The sequence below is a fragment of the Fibroporia radiculosa genome (genome assembly GCF_000313525.1).
Source record: "Fibroporia radiculosa TFFH 294 genomic supercontigs, scaffold1239, whole genome shotgun sequence".
NCBI lineage: Eukaryota > Fungi > Basidiomycota > Agaricomycetes > Polyporales > Fibroporiaceae > Fibroporia > Fibroporia radiculosa.
In genome coordinates, this window is record NW_012133276.1 from 103,381 (window position 1) to 120,432 (window position 17,052).

The 17,052-nt window shown below is 51.1% G+C and overlaps 7 protein-coding genes across 7 annotated transcripts; 4 read left to right on the forward strand and 3 right to left on the reverse strand.

Annotated features, from left to right (window-relative positions):
- Positions 1-624: 624 nt before the first annotated feature.
- On the forward strand, positions 625-2,380 carry FIBRA_02378 (uncharacterized protein; the record flags this gene model as incomplete). Its single annotated transcript, XM_012324241.1, has 5 exons — positions 625-1,590; positions 1,655-1,897; positions 1,963-2,086; positions 2,142-2,266; positions 2,342-2,380. 5 exons carry the CDS (start codon positions 625-627, stop codon positions 2,378-2,380), a joined length of 1,497 nt encoding a protein of 498 aa, XP_012179631.1.
- Positions 2,381-3,192: 812 nt separating this feature from the next.
- Positions 3,193-5,908, forward strand: FIBRA_02379 (uncharacterized protein; the record flags this gene model as incomplete). Its single annotated transcript, XM_012324242.1, has 15 exons — positions 3,193-3,270; positions 3,350-3,361; positions 3,411-3,501; positions 3,551-3,784; positions 3,835-4,191; positions 4,242-4,276; positions 4,332-4,385; positions 4,446-4,602; positions 4,660-4,777; positions 4,868-5,051; positions 5,111-5,137; positions 5,188-5,466; positions 5,529-5,631; positions 5,687-5,753; positions 5,800-5,908. The coding sequence occupies 15 exons, from the start codon at positions 3,193-3,195 to the stop codon at positions 5,906-5,908; spliced, it is 1,905 nt and encodes a 634-aa protein (XP_012179632.1).
- A 573-nt stretch (positions 5,909-6,481) lies between these two features.
- On the reverse strand, positions 6,482-7,689 carry FIBRA_02380 (uncharacterized protein; the record flags this gene model as incomplete). The annotated part of the gene is made up of 3 exons (XM_012324243.1): positions 6,482-6,697; positions 7,018-7,376; positions 7,650-7,689. 3 exons carry the CDS (start codon positions 7,687-7,689, stop codon positions 6,482-6,484), a joined length of 615 nt encoding a protein of 204 aa, XP_012179633.1.
- A 453-nt stretch (positions 7,690-8,142) lies between these two features.
- Positions 8,143-11,430, reverse strand: FIBRA_02381 (uncharacterized protein; the record flags this gene model as incomplete). Its single annotated transcript, XM_012324244.1, has 15 exons — positions 8,143-8,961; positions 9,014-9,243; positions 9,294-9,369; positions 9,422-9,508; positions 9,562-9,591; positions 9,647-9,950; positions 10,018-10,091; positions 10,141-10,220; positions 10,280-10,402; positions 10,453-10,681; positions 10,730-10,861; positions 10,919-10,989; positions 11,043-11,173; positions 11,227-11,247; positions 11,300-11,430. The coding sequence occupies 15 exons, from the start codon at positions 11,428-11,430 to the stop codon at positions 8,143-8,145; spliced, it is 2,538 nt and encodes an 845-aa protein (XP_012179634.1).
- A 481-nt stretch (positions 11,431-11,911) lies between these two features.
- FIBRA_02382 (uncharacterized protein) lies at positions 11,912-13,172 on the forward strand (the record flags this gene model as incomplete). The annotated part of the gene is made up of 5 exons (XM_012324245.1): positions 11,912-12,137; positions 12,189-12,600; positions 12,669-12,798; positions 12,861-12,985; positions 13,043-13,172. The coding sequence occupies 5 exons, from the start codon at positions 11,912-11,914 to the stop codon at positions 13,170-13,172; spliced, it is 1,023 nt and encodes a 340-aa protein (XP_012179635.1).
- A 295-nt stretch (positions 13,173-13,467) lies between these two features.
- FIBRA_02383 (uncharacterized protein) lies at positions 13,468-14,929 on the reverse strand (the record flags this gene model as incomplete). Its single annotated transcript, XM_012324246.1, has 2 exons — positions 13,468-14,508; positions 14,564-14,929. The coding sequence occupies 2 exons, from the start codon at positions 14,927-14,929 to the stop codon at positions 13,468-13,470; spliced, it is 1,407 nt and encodes a 468-aa protein (XP_012179636.1).
- Positions 14,930-15,078: 149 nt separating this feature from the next.
- FIBRA_02384 (uncharacterized protein) lies at positions 15,079-16,812 on the forward strand (the record flags this gene model as incomplete). Its single annotated transcript, XM_012324247.1, has 2 exons — positions 15,079-15,198; positions 15,256-16,812. The coding sequence occupies 2 exons, from the start codon at positions 15,079-15,081 to the stop codon at positions 16,810-16,812; spliced, it is 1,677 nt and encodes a 558-aa protein (XP_012179637.1).
- Positions 16,813-17,052: the final 240 nt, after the last annotated feature.

Here is a 17,052-nt window from a genome sequence, read left to right on the forward strand (position 1 = left end):
GTCCTGCTGCTTGCTACGATCCATCATGGTGAGCGATCTTATTTTTGCCACAGAAAATTCCCTGAAACGCGGAAATACGACCGTAGTTGGTCAGAATACGATCTAAAGATGGCAACTTTCGCTTCGACCTCGCGCCAACATCTGACATATCGGAGCTTACTGCTAAGGTATGCAGCTGATCTTCTTGCAATTACTGAAAGCCTGCGAACCACTGCAGAGCATAGATTCTCACAACTACGGATGATGCGGATCCTGCGACACTAGCCATATCACAGCGTCCGCGCGGCGGAGAAACTCTTGCCTCAACATTGCTCGGACAAAATCTGCAATCCCTGGGTCTTCAGTCCGTCTCTGTGTTCATATAAATGTCAATTTTCGCTAATTTGCTCCACAAGACACGGCGATCTGCTTTTCGTTTCGTATAAATCGCGTAGCAGTGATGCCTCTATTGCAACTACATCACCGGACACGACCAATGCTACAAGCACCTTGTCGAAGCGACCATGGGAAACTGTTCAAGAAGACGCAGTAGACATTTACTGGCGCTCTAGGGATGGGAAGATACCTCGCAGTCGCGATTCTCGATTCTGCAAACACGGTGCAAATGCAATGTGCGACTACTGCATGCCTCTTGAACCTTACGACACAGCATATCATGCAGAGAACAGTATCAAGCATCTGTCTTACCATGCTTACTTGCAAAAGGTAACACCTAAATCATCTGCTTCTGCATCTTCGACGGCTTCTCTACCTCCGCTTTCGCAACTCTCGTACAAAGTCAAAGTTCCGTGTCCCAGCGGTGCCCACTCCACATGGCCTGCTGGAATCTGTACAGCATGTCAGCCGTCAGCGATCACGTTACAAAGCCAGCCTTTCCGAATGGTCGATCACGTTGAGATCGCTTCGTTCGACGTTATCGACCGATTCCTTCAAGGGTGGCGAAAGACAGGTCTTCAGCGATTTGGCTGGCTTATCGGGCGTTATGAACCTTATGACAAAGTGCCAATGGGCGTGAAAGCAGTAGTAGAAGCCATTCACGAACCACCCCAGGAGGGTGAGGTAGATGGACTATCGCTAGTCTTACCCTGGGAGGATGAGCCGCGTATCAAAGCTTTGACAAAAGACTTTTCGCCGCCTCTCCAGATCGTGGGCTATGTCTTCACTGATTTGGAGGCAATTCCGGAAGACAGGACAAAAAGCAGATATAAACGACATACACAATCATTCTTCTTATCATCGCTGGAGGTCATTTTTGCGGCGCACGTACAAAATGCCCATCCGATCCTATCGAAATCCTCACCCACCGGTCTTTTTGCATCCCGCATGGTAACGGCTGTTCTAACGGGGACCGTCGATGGAGGCATCGATATGTCTGCGTATCAGGTATCAGAACAGGCATGTGCGATGGTGGCAGCGGATATGATTGAAGCGAGTCTCGAACCCGGGATTATGCGCGTGAAAGAGGAAGATCGTAGCGAAGATACAGCTCGATATGTTCCTGACGTGTTCTTCCGTTACAAGAACGAGTATGGCCTGGATGTGCAGAAGAGCGCAAAGCCCTGTTTTCCGGTCGAATACCTTCTGGTCAACGTATGTTCTCGACAGATTTCCTGATTTTGTGTGGCCTAACGTGCTTGAATCTTCCCAACTCCAGGTCACGCATGGGTTTCCCCAAAATCCGTCACCACTGTTCCGTTCAACCGCGTTCCCCGTCGAGAACCGGTTTGACGAATCTCAGGATGTTCAGAGCATGCTACGCATGCTCTCCGATCTCCGCGCTCCGGATGTCCAGGAGAGTACATATGGCGGGGATCCCACATCCCGGATTGCACTAGCCAGGTGGCTGAGCGACTGGCATCTGATTTCATTTTTGGGCACCACCCAGCTAATGTCTCCGGTGCGTGTTTATCTTGTTTGACTGTAGTGCTACTGAAACTCTCTTACTTGGCTGTTAACTTGCAGGAAGATGTGCAAGTACTCGTTCGAACGGCAACGTCGCCCAAACTGGATGATTCCACCGTTTTGGACGCATTAATTCGTACCGATGGCTGGCAAACGTTGATGACATTTGCAAGGGAGACTGCCCGTGAGTAATCAATATTTAAATGCGCGCATGCACTGCTGAGCTATTTCGTGTTAAGCTGCTCGCCCGACTTCTGCCGCGCCTTCAGGGCCTACGCACGCAGCAATGGACGAGGATATACCACAGGATATTTACGATCAGATGGCCCGTGAACAAGCCCAGTCTGGTGGAGGCAACAGTCGAGTCTGTCCTCATTGTACGTTTGAGAATGCACATGGCGGATCTGACTGTGAGGTATGCGGACTGCCCCTTTGACAGCGGATAGGTGATGTAGAGGTAGAGGTAGCGGATAATTAGTGTACGTATAAAACGATAAAATAGACTGAGGCGTGCCGTTTGTAACGTGTATTGATAACTATCGTCGTTTCATCTCCCGGGTCCAATGTTTTATTCAGTACTTTCAAACTTCAAACTTCAGGCGTTCAACGTTCAGGTGGTACCGTCGCTGTACATGTCAACGCTCACCGCGGCGCTGCCGATTTCCAGATATTGTAAAGGATTATACTAAGTGTATTTTTAAGCTTTTAAAGACTATGACCCATCTCAATATAGCACTCTCCGTGGATTTGAACGAGTACTTTGCAGAGTACACACTAAAGTCGCTGAACCCTGCCGCGCGCACGATGAATCAGATACAGTCTCGGAAGATCGTTCGAAGGCGCTCGAGTCCTCGGACATGGCCAAACCTTGGACGACCTTCTGTACCAGCCGTCTCAGTGGAGCGTTCCCTTCCACTGTTCAAAGTCCTAATTCAAAAAATTCGTCCGTTTTGGGATATACTAATGGGTGCTTCGTACTTGGAAGAAATATTGCAAGTGAGATTCGAACGAGAGCGCTCCTCGACGGCTGGGAATCTTAGGAGCCTGTAATCTTCCCTTGGATCCGGTCTCGTACCCAGACGTATCTTCTTGGGGTACGAGATCACTGCGATCAGATACTAGAGGAGACATTGGCTATTGTGGACAGAATAATGCACGTACTTTGTGAGAAAGCAGCTTTGAACTCGAACAATGAAGCAGCAAGACCTTCACGAGGCTCACGTGAGATGCGCGAGGCATTTGACGCGTCGGGAACCGGCAGCTCGTTGGACGCGATGCTAGACACCTCTCATGCCAAAAGCCAAGAACAAATTTTATGCTGTTCGGAAGGGGAGACAAGGTCCCCAAATATATGTGAGCTGGGAAGAGGTGAGACAGCTTGGATCCGTTCTGCTCTTGCATCTACAATGATTCACAACCCCGAAATTACCACTACAACCGCCTCCAGACAAAGACGAACGTGAGTCTGCGTCCCTAGATTGTCTAATATATATTGATTGTCGCCACAGGTGGCCAGGTATCCAGGCGCTGTGCATAAGTCTTTCACCAGTTTGTCTCAGGCGCAGGAGTGGCTGGCTGAAGCGCTACCAACAAACACCTGTACGTTCCACTATCGTCTCTGAGTGTTCACTTATACACGTCCTTTCAGTAGCTGGAGAACTCTCTAGAGCCACGATGGAAGCTATGGACGTCGATTCAGTCCCAACTCAGACACGGAGGGTGGTGAAATCCACCATTACATCCTCAGGACGCGTGCCCACCCCAGCTCCGGCGTTAGGAAATCCACCAAATACTGAGAACACGGTTCAATTATCGCCAGAACAAAAAGCAGTGCTGGAGCTGGTGAAGGAAGGGAAGAACGTGTTCTTCACAGGGTCGGCTGGTAAGCAATTGTGTATCGATGTGACAGGATTACTAAGCTTCCTTCTGCAGGCACCGGAAAGTCAGTGCTTCTGAGAGAGATCATACGACACTGTCGTGGTGATGGTCGACTTCGAGAAGGCTTGGCCGTGACCGCAGCAACCGGGATTGCGTCTGTTAACATCGGTGGATCGACGTTGCACTCTTGGGCTGGCATTGGGCTAGGTAAAGAGCCAGCGGAGAAGCTCCTCGGAAAGCTCCTTGGACAAGATAAATATCAACGTGAAAAGGAACGACTACGCAAAAAGAAACTGCGAGAGCAAGGTCATGAAGTGGATGACCACAACGATGACTACGATGACGACGACAAGCATGTTCCACGTGTGGTGGAACGATGGCGAATCGTTAAAACCTTGATCATTGATGAAAGTATGATGGTCTCTTCACTCGCTGTCTGTATCTGAATAACATCTTGACAGTCTCCATGATTGACGGTGTTTTGTTTGATAAGCTTGTTCGTATGCCTTATATGATATTGTGTATACTGCTCAATTATGCGTTTCCCACAGGAATTTATTGCTCGCCATTTACGACGATCGGATGAACCATTTGGCGGAATTCAGGTTCGCCAATCTTACTATATGCTTCTTTATTCTCGGGGGGGGGGACTAAGAACGTTCTAGTTGGTGTTATCCGGAGACTTCTGCCAGCTTCCCCCAGTTCCTGATAGGAACAACAATGTGCCACAACCTCCCACATTTGCGTTTGATGCTGAATGTTGGACAGAATGTGTTGGTCGACCAATCGTGCTACACCGTGTGTTCAGACAGAAAGACCAGGGTCAGTTTCCGAGATGCTTTTTTAAAACAGAAAAAAAACTAATTTTAGCATGTCTAGGATTTGTGGATATGCTCAATGCGATGCGCTTCGGCCGCCTCGTTCCAGAGACAGTGTCCAAATTCAGGAAACTGTCACGTCCCGTGATGTATGAGGATGGCATTGAGCCAACTGATCTGTAGGTCATTTTGTAGAGTCCAAGTCTATGCAATGTGCCACGGATGATATATCGCAGTGTGGTGCTGACTATCATGCCTTTTATTATTAGATTTCCAACAAGGAGAGAAGTGGATAACGCCAACCATCATCGTCTCAGCAAGCTCAGTGGTGATCCCCACCAGTACAAAGCCGCTGACATTCCGGGGAGGGATGAAAACGATAAACCCATTCCACTTCATGAAATGGATAAGTTGCTGGAACGTCTCATTGCGCCAAAGCTTCTCGCACTGAAGGTCTGGACGCATATCGCGTCTACCTATACGTACACATTAAGGTTCTTTTCTTTGCCCAGGTTGGTGCGCAAGTTATGTTGATCAAGGTGTGTTGTATACAGAGGATCTAAAATGAACTTTTACTCACCTTGTGTAGAACCTTGTCCAAGGACAGCTTGTTAATGGATCCGTTGGCCGTGTTGTTGCGTTTCATACCCCACGCGATGCTATAAAGCAGGGTGCGGAAATCGCGCGGACTGAAGTCGTAGATCCAAAACTAGGTCAGAAAAGGGCGGACAAAATTCCAGAGGACATATTACGCAGCAATAATGTCTGGCCTATCGTGCAGTTCCAGAATGGGAGTGAATTACTGTGTATTCCCAGTCCCTTTGAAGTCAATAATGCGGATGGACGGGTTGAGGCACGTAGAGACCAGGTGATTTTCTTTTCAGGTTATGCACATGAAAAGTCCGCACATGTTTGATCACAACTCTCTAGGTACCTCTTATTCTTGCCTGGGCTCTGAGCATACACAAATCGCAAGGCCAAACGCTGGAACGAGTCCGAGTTAATCTCGCTAAAGTCTTTGAGAAGGGCCAAGGTGGGTTCAAATTAGCTCATATGTCCGTTCCACTCAAGACAAGATTTTGGGTTAGCATACGTCGCTCTATCTCGAGCAACGACCATGCAGAGCCTGCAGGTGTTAGGTTTCGACGCGGCCAAGTATGTGCAATGCTCTCCACGGGGCCATATCTCATTTGTTTCACAGGGTTGTGGCACATCCGCGCGTATTGGAGTGGATGAGCGAAAACACTGGCCAAGATTACAGAGCCCCCGAGGAAATAGATGATGATGAAGAATATTGGGATTATTTCTGACCTGCAGGCAGGTCACCGCCGTCGCACTGTGTATCTATTCATGTGTATTATAATTACGTCGTAATGTTTTCTCATTGCATTCATTACTCCCGATCTCTGAATGATCAATCACTCACGGAACCTGTAGCTCCCAAGACAGATAGACAAAGCCCGGTCATCACGATTTTAATCCTCTCGACAATAACTTCACGCTGTTGGCAGTTAATCTACATATGTTAACAGCGGGACGTCTCCCCTACCATCCGAAGTCCAGATCAACAGCGTTTCTCGGCTATTAGGGGTTTCATTCGCCCGTATAGTCGTCCCAGACTCCGGAAGCAGTGAAGCTAATTGAGGTGCTGTTCGGAGCCTGGTCTTCTTGGATCGTATCGTTTGATTAGACCTCTCTCGCCGCCCCAGCGCCATGTGCATTGTGACCTTGTTCAACTTCTCGAGCGCGCCCTCTGCGGCGTAGTCAGGGGGGATAGCACTTCAGGCACAGTTCCCGGGCTTGGACTTTCCGCCACCGTCCGTCCGCGCGACATACTACCGTTACCGTGCGCTTGGATCCTTCTGCATACGTGAGTATCCTCCTCAGCAGTCGACAAACCACGGATGACGCAATACTTCGAGAGCAGTTGGCCGCGCACTCGCGTTAATCTCCAGCATCGTCCTTAACAGGACGCCGAACTCAGCGACATCGTCCGCCGCCGTCAAGCTCCCCGCATAGTGGTCTAGCCGTCTTTTCCATTCCGCATCAGCTGTCGTCCTAGATATCGCTGGAACTGCGTAAGCCCAGTTCGGGACATACTATTGAGAAGACGTCAGAGCCATACTGCCACTCAGACGTTTGAGCTCCTCGCTAGCTTCCCAGTGCGCGCTCCATTCTCGAGGAATTTCGCCGCACAGTTTTGCCGTGTTAGCTAGGAGTGCGTTGTTAGGAGAAGCGAAGTGGAAGACGTGCGCCCCGAAAACGATTTCGTACGACACGTCCATTATCAGCCAGCGCAGCATTGTAACCAAAAAAGACCAGTTACCGTGCATGCGAGAGACCAGATGTCGCCTGCAAATGTTGAAGGAAAATCGGCCTTTCTTGTCACTCGCTCGAACAAAATTTCGGGCGCACATACGGCTGCGGGTGTGCACGACGGGCGTGGAGGTTCGTCAGACATTGCAGCTGACATTCGATTTGAGGCGTTAGGAGGGAGGCGAAATGGAGCATAAGAGGAAACATTCGGCTGACCATTGCCAAGATCCATGATCTCTACGTGCAGAGGAGATTCGTTGAACGACGGATCGGTATCTTTGAGATAATATGCGAGAGGAATAGGTGGGTCGAGATGTGGCGGAGGTGCCTCGGGTCGAGAAAGCGGCTGGCGAGTAAAGACGAGGGAAACTTCAGGCCGACCGAAGTAGTTAAGAATGTCATCTTCAGAATACTTTTCCAGTAAAGCCTGTAGACTGATCCCGATATTTCCTGCGTGCAAATCTGTTGACAAAAAATCAGCGGCGATTAGAGTGCAGTTCGAAATTCGAATTGTGGGTAATAACAAACTCGCCTCTGTGCACCACGCCATGACTACGAAAGAAAACGACGCCTTGCACGATCTGCTTGCATATTTGTCATGCAGGCTTTCGAACTAAGTCCCTGAGGTCTGCGCAAGAGCGAAGGACGTCGTGCACGAGGATAGTATGTGTTCCGTTCGGACTGCGAAGCACAAAATTATCGAGGAGATGTAGGACATGTCGCTCTGGCGCAAACGGTAGTCGGTTGTGGATAGAGTCGCTCTCTCTCGCCTCATGAGCCTGCCGGTCTTTATTGAGACCGTCCTCCTCCACTCTGTATGTTTTTCATAAAATGTCTACTTACGGGAGACAGCCTGCAGGTGCTGGGTTGCGACGTGGCCTCTATGTCTGCCTGACGTTCATATGGCTGCGCGGCGCGCGTGTTCAAATGCGCGGATGAGCAAAATCACTGGTCAAGATCGAGGGGATAGACGACAACGATGAATATTGAGATTGCCAGCAGTTTACAGCCATCTAATGCTTACGCACTGTGTATCCATTCTGCGTATTATACGTCGTAATGTTCTGATCGCATAAATTAATGCTCAGTCTCGTATACAAAGTGTCTGAATTATTAACGATCACCTATAGAACTATCAAGACAGATAGACGAGCCCGGACATTACCATGACATTGAATACAACAAGGCAACCAAGTAGTACAACAACCAGTACGGATACAAAAATCGTTCAGAAGGGCGAGTGCGGATACTCCGTCGATGTAGCAGCTTCTACGCCCGGGACAACCGACTGGACAGCCACTGGTGACTTCGGAAGAGTGTCAAGATCGGACGTAAGTATTGATTCTCTTGACGATGACTTCACGCTGTTGACGATTAATGTGGATGACGCTAACGGCGGGACGTCTCCCCTGCCATCCGGAGTCCGCTCTTGACCATTGGGTCTTTCATTCGGCGAACCCGCTTCGGTGAAAATTTTCATCTCAGTCCCTGTAAAGTCATCCGGAAGCAGTGCTCGTGGGGGCAATTGAGGAGTTGTTCGGGGAGTAAGCCTGGTCTCCTTAGACTGTACCGTTTGATCAGGCGACATCTCCCGCTGCCTCGGCGTCGTACGTGGCGCATAGCGACCTTCTCTACTCCTCGAACGCGCCCTCAGCGGCGCGGTCAGGGGAGGTGGCATCTGACTTTCGATAGTCCTTGGCTGAACAGGGAGTGATTGACGTGAGGGTAGAGCAGACATCGGACCTGTGCGTAGGGATGGATGTATGCTGCTAGGCGGATGAGGGGGCAGTTGGGGCGTAAAATCTTCTGGAGAACGGGAACCACTAAAGGGAGGTGGTGGTCGGGGTGGTAAAGATGGAGAGCGTGAGAGTGGTGGGCTGCGCTTAGGCGATGGCGGAGGCCCTATCTTTGGTACTTTGGTGTGCGAGGGGCCGTGAGGCACCATAAGAGTAGATTCTCCTACCAGCTGAGCCGAAGGTAATGGAGGTGATCCCGAGGATGAAAACAATGTCTGCGCATGCATTATGAGGTCTTCCGCTAACGTGTCCTATAGATGAATGTATTAGTGCTGAAGGCACCCCATATGCCAGAATAGCTACCCTCCAAGACTGCACACTCAACAAATCACCACCCTTGGGCATCTCATCCTCCCCAAATATGACCGCACCAAACACGATAGCCAAGTTTTTGGCATCCATCTTGTTCTTCTCGGAGTTTGAAGCCACACGCATTAAATGTTCAACGATCATTTTCAAGGTGGCTTGATGGACAGGTGGTAATCTTCGAATCTTACTGCGTAATAGCTGGAAGTCATTGGCTTTATGTTCATCTAAACAGCCATCAGCCTCACTCGGCATATATTCACATATAAAAACGCACCAAGCTCCTCAGTATGCTGGATACGCTCTTGAAGAGGGAATTTAAACAACGGCTCCGGCAATTCACGAAGATATAGCTGAATTACTATGTCAGTAACAGGAGAGATCCCATTGAAACGCGTGGGATACCTTCAGAAGTGATGCCACAGCGTAGACGTCGTCTATGGCATAATTGAACATAAACGATGTTTCGTTACGCTCGACCTTGTGCTGAAGCTGTAAACAAGACCGTAAGGTCATGCCTGATTAATTCCGAGTCTGATGCTTACCTCCTGGACAGAAGCATGCCGGCCCGACACCTTTGTCGCAGATGTCAGTCAATCTTCCAAATTCGCGACCACCATGACGGCTCACTCGATAAATCCCCTCGGCTTCCAAACCCCTTCTCTCAATCTCCTTAATGCACACCCGCACGATCTTCGGGACTTCGCCTTCAGTGAGGTTTCGAGCAGTGGCATAATCTACCAAGCTGACGCCAAAGATGAGGTCTTTACACTCTCCAACGTTGTAATTGTAATAATATACGGGCTTCGGGACAGCGGCTAAGAGCATTCGAGGAATATTGGTTCCAATTAATGCGCTGTCCTTCTCCGAAGAAATCTTCTCGACGATCCGTCGACCATGCTCCGCAATTTGGATCTGTGTTGTAGATGTTGCACTGCAATCCACATATCAGAATCGTAAGCCATCTCATACAATGGGTCAGAGAGATTGGGATAGCGTACACCATATTGTCCGTATATCGCACTAGTGAGGCCTTCACAATCTCCGCAGCTTCGCGCACGAAAGATTCCAGGCTCTGTACTTCTGTCAATGGTGTTTTGTAGGTTGTACCAACGCGCACGCACATTGTAACCGGATTCAAGTATTTTCACTCTGCGGAGGCGCAGTGTCTCCAACCAATGAACGCCTTTCCTGTATTCTTTATCTTCAGAAACAGGCCCTCAGAACCGGTCGATCAGGTAAAGACGAAACAACCCCACTAACCTGACTCTTCTGCCTCGCGCTTGGCGCGTACGGAGCGCAGCGCATTGTCAGAACGCCCAGAAAGATCTTTCATGTTTCCGCCCTTGTCAAGTAGTGTAATGAGTTGATTCAACCCTTTCTTTCCTATATAAAAAGTTCAGGAATTATTTACGCCAAAGAGGCACAATTTCTACCTTGATGAAATGCATCTTGCAAGGCCGTCGAGGTAGAAGGCGAACGTGCATGGGAGGAAGGGGCGCCGACGGACGGGCGGCGGTCAAGTGGCCTGAGTGGCTGTGGTGCGGTCACAATGGGCCGTGCAGAAATATTTGGATTCGGCTTGATCGCAGAACTACCAGTGGTAGGGTCAAATGAACCCGTAGCTTGCTGTGACGCGACGGCTGCCGCGGCGGTTCTGTAGTCCTTGTGGGGATGTCACAACAAGAAAATACAAGGACACGACGTAGATACCTCAGCATCTTGGCATTTCTTTAGATAATTGCGTTTCAATCTGGGTAGGACGTTCTCTGAGTAGTCCGTGTGCGTATTGACTGCCTCTTTCAAGTCTTCTTTGACACGCTTTCGAATGCGATCTTGTGTTTCCTAAGCTGGTCGAATCGCATGCGTGCTCAGCATACATGTGAATACAATAATGCGCACCTTCAGAGCCATTAACGGACTGACGACGTCTGTGGTCAGGGTGCCGAGGAATGCCACACGAGTGTCGGCCTCTGCTTAATGGTCAGGGTTTGGTTCTCCATAGGGATACAACAATATTGCACACCTCTTGCAATGTTGTCCCGTATCTCAGCCCAAGCAGCTCGCGTTGTGTTCAAGTCACCACCACGACTCGGGTCATCGAGAATGAGATCAACAGTCTTCACCTTGCGATGGAGTCTCAGGAGCGATTCGACACTGATTGAAAAGTGTTATCAACAGAAATGGTAGAGCACGCGAGTCAGACACACTATGTCTCTTCTATCCTGCGACTGCGGGGAAAGTTAGACGAAAGCGCGCCATCAAGAAGCCAGATATGCGCACCGCTCTTGAAAGAAGCTCAGGTATGAGTCAGTCAGGAACTTGAGATGCAGATCAAAGAGAGCAATCGCATCCTGAGATGGAGGATCTGATAGGGAGGGACGGGACGATGGGAGACTGTCCTGCGAGGACATTGTGGTGGAGAGAGCGCACTGTGCAGGGCGTCGAACTTGGCGCGTGCCAGGCGATCAACCGTATCACGTGCAATCGTATGCACCGAGATCCGACTTCGACCCGCCTGACTCTCCGAGCCGACTGAGAATACTCGAATACAGCACGACCTGTTTAGTGTTCGGAGAGTCTTGGGCTACTTTAGAAAAATTGGCTCTTGTCAGCTCAAAAAATGCCCGTCATCTCAACAAGAAGGATATTGTCGCGGCTCTCAGAGGAGCAATAAGGGAGAGTCGACGGCAATCTGAGATGAATTGACAGTGAGTCTTGGAGTCCCGACTGTCGCAGATGGATCTCGACGTCGCCTGAGACTCAGACTCAGAGTACTTATGGTGACGCGTCCACGTGATGAACGCGTGGACTTTATGAGGCTTTGTGCGCTTTGGTGACCGGCTTGATCCATACCTTCGAGTCTCCTGCTCACTCACCACAACTTTCGAAATAATGGCGTCTCTTTCTCAGACGTCTCAGAACGATGACGAACAGGTTCAAGCATCCGGGCCTCTTCTTGTCCAGAAGCTCCAGGAAGCGGGCATCAATGCGCAAGACATCAAGAAGCTCGCCGAGACAGGCCTGCATACAGTGGAGGCAGTCGCATATACCCCCAAGAAATCCTTGATGCAAATAAAGGGTATTTCAGAGCAGAAGGCGGATAAGATCCTGGCCGAAGGTGCGTCTCATCTCCGTTGGGCAAGGTCACTAGTCGTTGAGACACGAGTAGCCCACAAGATCATCCCGCTGGGGTTCCAGAGTGCGACGGAAGTACACGCGCGGAGATCAGAACTAGTACATATAACAACTGGCTCGAAGAATCTTGACTCTCTGCTTGGCGGCGGCATAGAAACTGGTTCCATCACCGAGTTATTTGGCGAGTTCCGTACTGGCAAATCGCAGATATGCCACACGCTAGCAGTAACGTGTCAGCTACCTGTTGATATGGGTGGAGGGGAGGGAAAATGTCTCTACATTGATACAGAGGGCACGTTCCGTCCTGTGCGGCTCCTGGCTGTCGCGGAGAGACTAGGCTTGAACGGAGAGGAGGTACTTGACAATGTCGCGTACGCGAGGGCGTACAACGCAGATCATCAATACCAGCTTCTAACCTCTGCGAGTGCGTTGATGTCAGAATCAAGGTGAGACCATCTGATCGACTACTGCATGTATGCGCGTTGGCGACCGTGATTCACCATACATCTCGTAGATTCTGCTTGCTCATTATCGATTCCTGTACTGCTCTTTATCGGACGGATTTCAATGGACGTGGTGAGCTGTCTGCACGTCAGGCTCATCTCGGCAAATTCCTTCGTACACTGCAACGGCTGGCCGATGAAGTACGATTCCATCATGGCCGATTCTCACCGAGCATTGTATGCTGATCATTCATGACTTGCAGTTCGGGATTGCTGTTGTAATGTCAAATCAGGTCATGTCGAATCCAGACGCCTCTGCGGGCCCATACGTTGCTAACGAGAAGAAGCCGATCGGAGGAAACATCTTGGCACATGCATCGACGACACGGTACGTGGAATGCGTAATCTGTGATCGATCTGGCCAAGCTGAAGTTAATGATCTTAGGGTTCAATTGAAGAAAGGACGTGGTGTAAACCGACAAGCTAAAATATATGATTCACCGTGTCTGCCGGAGTCTGAGACAACATTCGCTATTCTTGCAAGTGGTATTGGAGATCCAGAAGAGGATGCATGATATCAGTCTGTATGGACATGCTGGTGGATACTCGGAATCCTCAGCGCCGGATTATCAGATTTCTTTCTCATGGGAGCGGATTGATACTCAAATATTGCACTGCGTAGGTAATGCATGCATGCATGAATTATTCCCGTCGATGATGTATATTACAATGCTATATTACATTTGCAAATCCACGTATTAGGAGGCATCCAGTTGAATGGATGTTAACATACAGCTCTAACCCATTATTTGAGCCACGGATACCTACATGCCGCAATACCGGCTTTTCACGCACAAAGCATATACATATCTACACCAAGAGTCGCGTAAGTATGTTCGCCCGCGTTCTGCTTATGAGCTCCTGCAGCTTGTTCACATCGCTCGGACTGACATCCGCAATATCCGCCATGAGATAAGCCACATCGCCCTTCGAGTCGGAGTATTGTTTCTCCACATTGTACGGCGAGAGGATCTCATTCACCTGTCGCAGCACACCGGGGATGTTGTTGTGGACGTGACATAGCCTGACCCCCTGTTGTTGTTCTGCGCTGATCGCCCGTAGATCGACTTCTGGGAAGTTGACAGAGCCCACAGTGGAGCCGTAATTGAGATAACGGGCGACAGAAGCCGACACCTCCTCTCCAATCATGCGTTGAGCCTCCTCGGTCGACCCGCCGATATGGGGCGTCAGGATGACGTTCGGAATAGAACGAAGAGTGCTTGCCCAGGAGTTAAGCTGGTCGTCGAACGGCGAACCGTTGGCTCCAGGCTCGACAGGATACACATCCAGGGCACATCCAGCAAGATGACCCGATTTCAACGCGTCGGCTAGGGCTGGAATGTCCACCACTCTCCCCCGCGCATTATTCACGAGGTACGAACCCTTCTTCATCTGCGCGAGCTGCTCTCTAGAGATCATGTTTGTCGTCTCGGGGAGTTCAGGGACATGGAGCGTGACAAAGTCAGAGTCGTTGAGCAGGGCGTTCAAGTTGTCGACTTGTCGTGCGGAGCCGAGGGGCATGATGGTGACGACATCAAAGAACAGGACGCGCATGCCGAGCGCTTCCGCAAGGACAGAGAGCTGGGAGCCGATGTGGCCGTATCCAACTATGCCCAAGGTCTTTCCACGGACCTCCCAGCACCCCTTTGACTGCTTGTTCCAGATACCCTGGCGCATCTCGGAGGCTCTTTCAAAATATTGTCTGGAGAGAGCGATGACTTCGGAGATGACGAGCTCTGCGACAGAGCGCGAATTGGAGAAGGGCGAATTGAACACAGGGATACCGGCCTTTGCTGCGGTAGCAAGATCGACTTGGTTGGTCCCAATACAGAAGCAGCCGATGACAAGGAGCTAGGAGGGTAGGATGTCTGAGTAGAAAGAATGCGTGCGGAAAGGAGACACTCACTTTCGAGGCTGCTTTTATGACTCGCTCGGTGATCTTCGTCTTGCTCCGGATGCCAATGGCATGGTATGAGGGGAGCTTCTCCACGAGCTCGTCCTCGGACATGGCCTTGGAGTAGTGGTCGACCGAGAACCCCTGTGCGCGGAATGTTTTGACGGCTTCCTGGCTGATATTTTCGAGGAGAAGAAGCTTGAGATCCTCGTTGTCTACCGGATGGAGGACCTTGGGTATGCGCACGGCTGAGGAGACGAGGGAGTCGCGGCGAGCGACGGAGGCGGCCATTCTGTCGTGGATGGAGGGACTGGAGGGGGAGACTGCGACGGCGTGGGGGGCAGGGGTGGACTGGGGGATGCTGATTGAAGACGCCATGATGAGCTTTGGGCCAGATGCGGGCGAGGCAGCCCTGCCCGCCCAAATTTCGAGGGCGCTGGAGTCATCCTGCCGCTGGAGCGCAGGCGCCCGTGTGCGCCAGCGTCCAGGCCGCGATTAGATTAGATTCCTGCTCTCCTCCTCCCGCCATGGGCCTCTACCTCCTCGACTACGGCGCAGGCAACGTCCAGAGCCTCGCCAACACCCTCGCAAAACTTGGTCATGACTTCCAGTGGATATCATCCCCCGCCGACTTCCACAAGGCTACCGTCAGTCCTTCCGTCCATTCTATCCATCTCAACATGACCCACTTCCTCGTCTTCTAGAGCCTCATATTCCCCGGTGTCGGTGCATTTGGAAGTGCCATAGACGGCCTTGTTTCGCGTGGCTTCCTCGAGCCTCTCAGGGAATACATTGCCTCCGGAAAACCTTACTTTGGAATCTGCATCGGCATGCAGGTTCTCTTCCAATCATCGACGGAGTCCCCCGCGTCTACCGGCTTGGGCCTGATACCCGCTGTGATAGAGGAGTTTTCTAGCATCGACAAGTCCGTCCCCCATATGGGCTGGAACTCAGTGCAGCTCATCGACCCGGCAAATCACGAGGGCCTGAAGGAGTCCAACCATTACTATTACGTCCACTCATATCGCGCTCAGTACGACTGGAACACGCCCGAAGCCGCACAATGGGTTCACAGTACCACACAGTACGGCCAGGAGATCTTTGTCGCCACTGTTCGCAAGGGTAACGTTTTCGGCACACAATTTCATCCCGAGAAGTCAGGTTCAGCCGGTCTCGATCTTCTTGCGGCATGGCTAGGACAGCCCGAGTCATCCCGAGCATCGTCGTCTCCTGGCAAATGTGTTCCTCGACCACCCAAGGCGAAAGATGGTCTGACAAAACGTGTCATTGCGTGCATGGACGTGCGCTCGAACGACAATGGTGATCTTGTCGTTACCAAGGGCGATCAATACGATGTACGCGAAAAAGCACCATCCGAGGCCGGCGCCGAGTCTTTGCGAACGCGCACTGCCGGCGCCGTGCGCAACTTGGGCAAACCCGTTGCCCTCGCCGCACGATACTACGCTGCCGGCGCGGACGAGCTCTGCCTCATGAACATCACGTCGTTTCGCCACTCGCCGCTGCAAGACCAACCGATGCTCGCAGTCGTGCGCGCAGCTGCGGAGGAGGTGTTTGTCCCCCTCACCATCGGAGGTGGGATCAAGGACACAGTCGACCCGGACGGGACGCCGCGCTCCGCACTCGAGGTCGCTGGTGCATACTTCCGCGCTGGTGCCGACAAGGTGAGTATCGCAACCGAGGCCGTCTATGCCGTAGAGCGGATGCGGGCTCGTGCTTCGGACGCGGAGATAGGCGAGGGAGACGGGACCAGTGCGATCGAGACGATTGCGCATGCGTATGGGCGGCAAGCTGTCGTTGTTTCCATCGACCCGCGCAGGGTCTACGTCGATCGAAGTTATGATGGGCCGTACAAAGAGGAGGTAGTATCCGAGAAGGACGGCAGTAGAGCCTGGTGGTACCAATGTACTGTCAAAGGCGGAAGGGAAGACCGACCGCTGTCAGTCGTGCAGCTCGCCCAAGGTGTTGAAAAACTCGGCGCGGGAGAGATCATTCTGAACAGTATTGACCGCGATGGCACGGGCCAAGGCTTCGACATTGACTTGCTGACGCTCGTCCGAAAGAGTGTGCACATACCTGTGGTAGCGAGTAGCGGGGCGGGGAAGAAGGAACACTTCGTGCAGGTGTTCGAGCAGACAGGAGTGGAAGCTGCCCTAGCCGCTGGAATCTTCCACCGCCAGGAAGTTGGAATTGATGAGGTGAAGGCTGCTTTAGCTACGGCACAAATCAAGGTGCGGACTTGACCACGCCATAGAGCACGATATCGCTGGGCGATATGCATTTAGATGTAAAACGTAGCAACATTTATAGAGCCTCTCATACTCACCTTCACGTGGGAAATGATCAGAAATACTCACTAAGCTCACTTTGTCTTGCGGTTTACCAGTCCCAAACTCATAGAGTCGTGCTCATGTTTGTGACACGTTCACAGCGGCGTTCAAACATTCAAATCTGTAAGTCGCCCTATTGATTAAAAAAAAAAA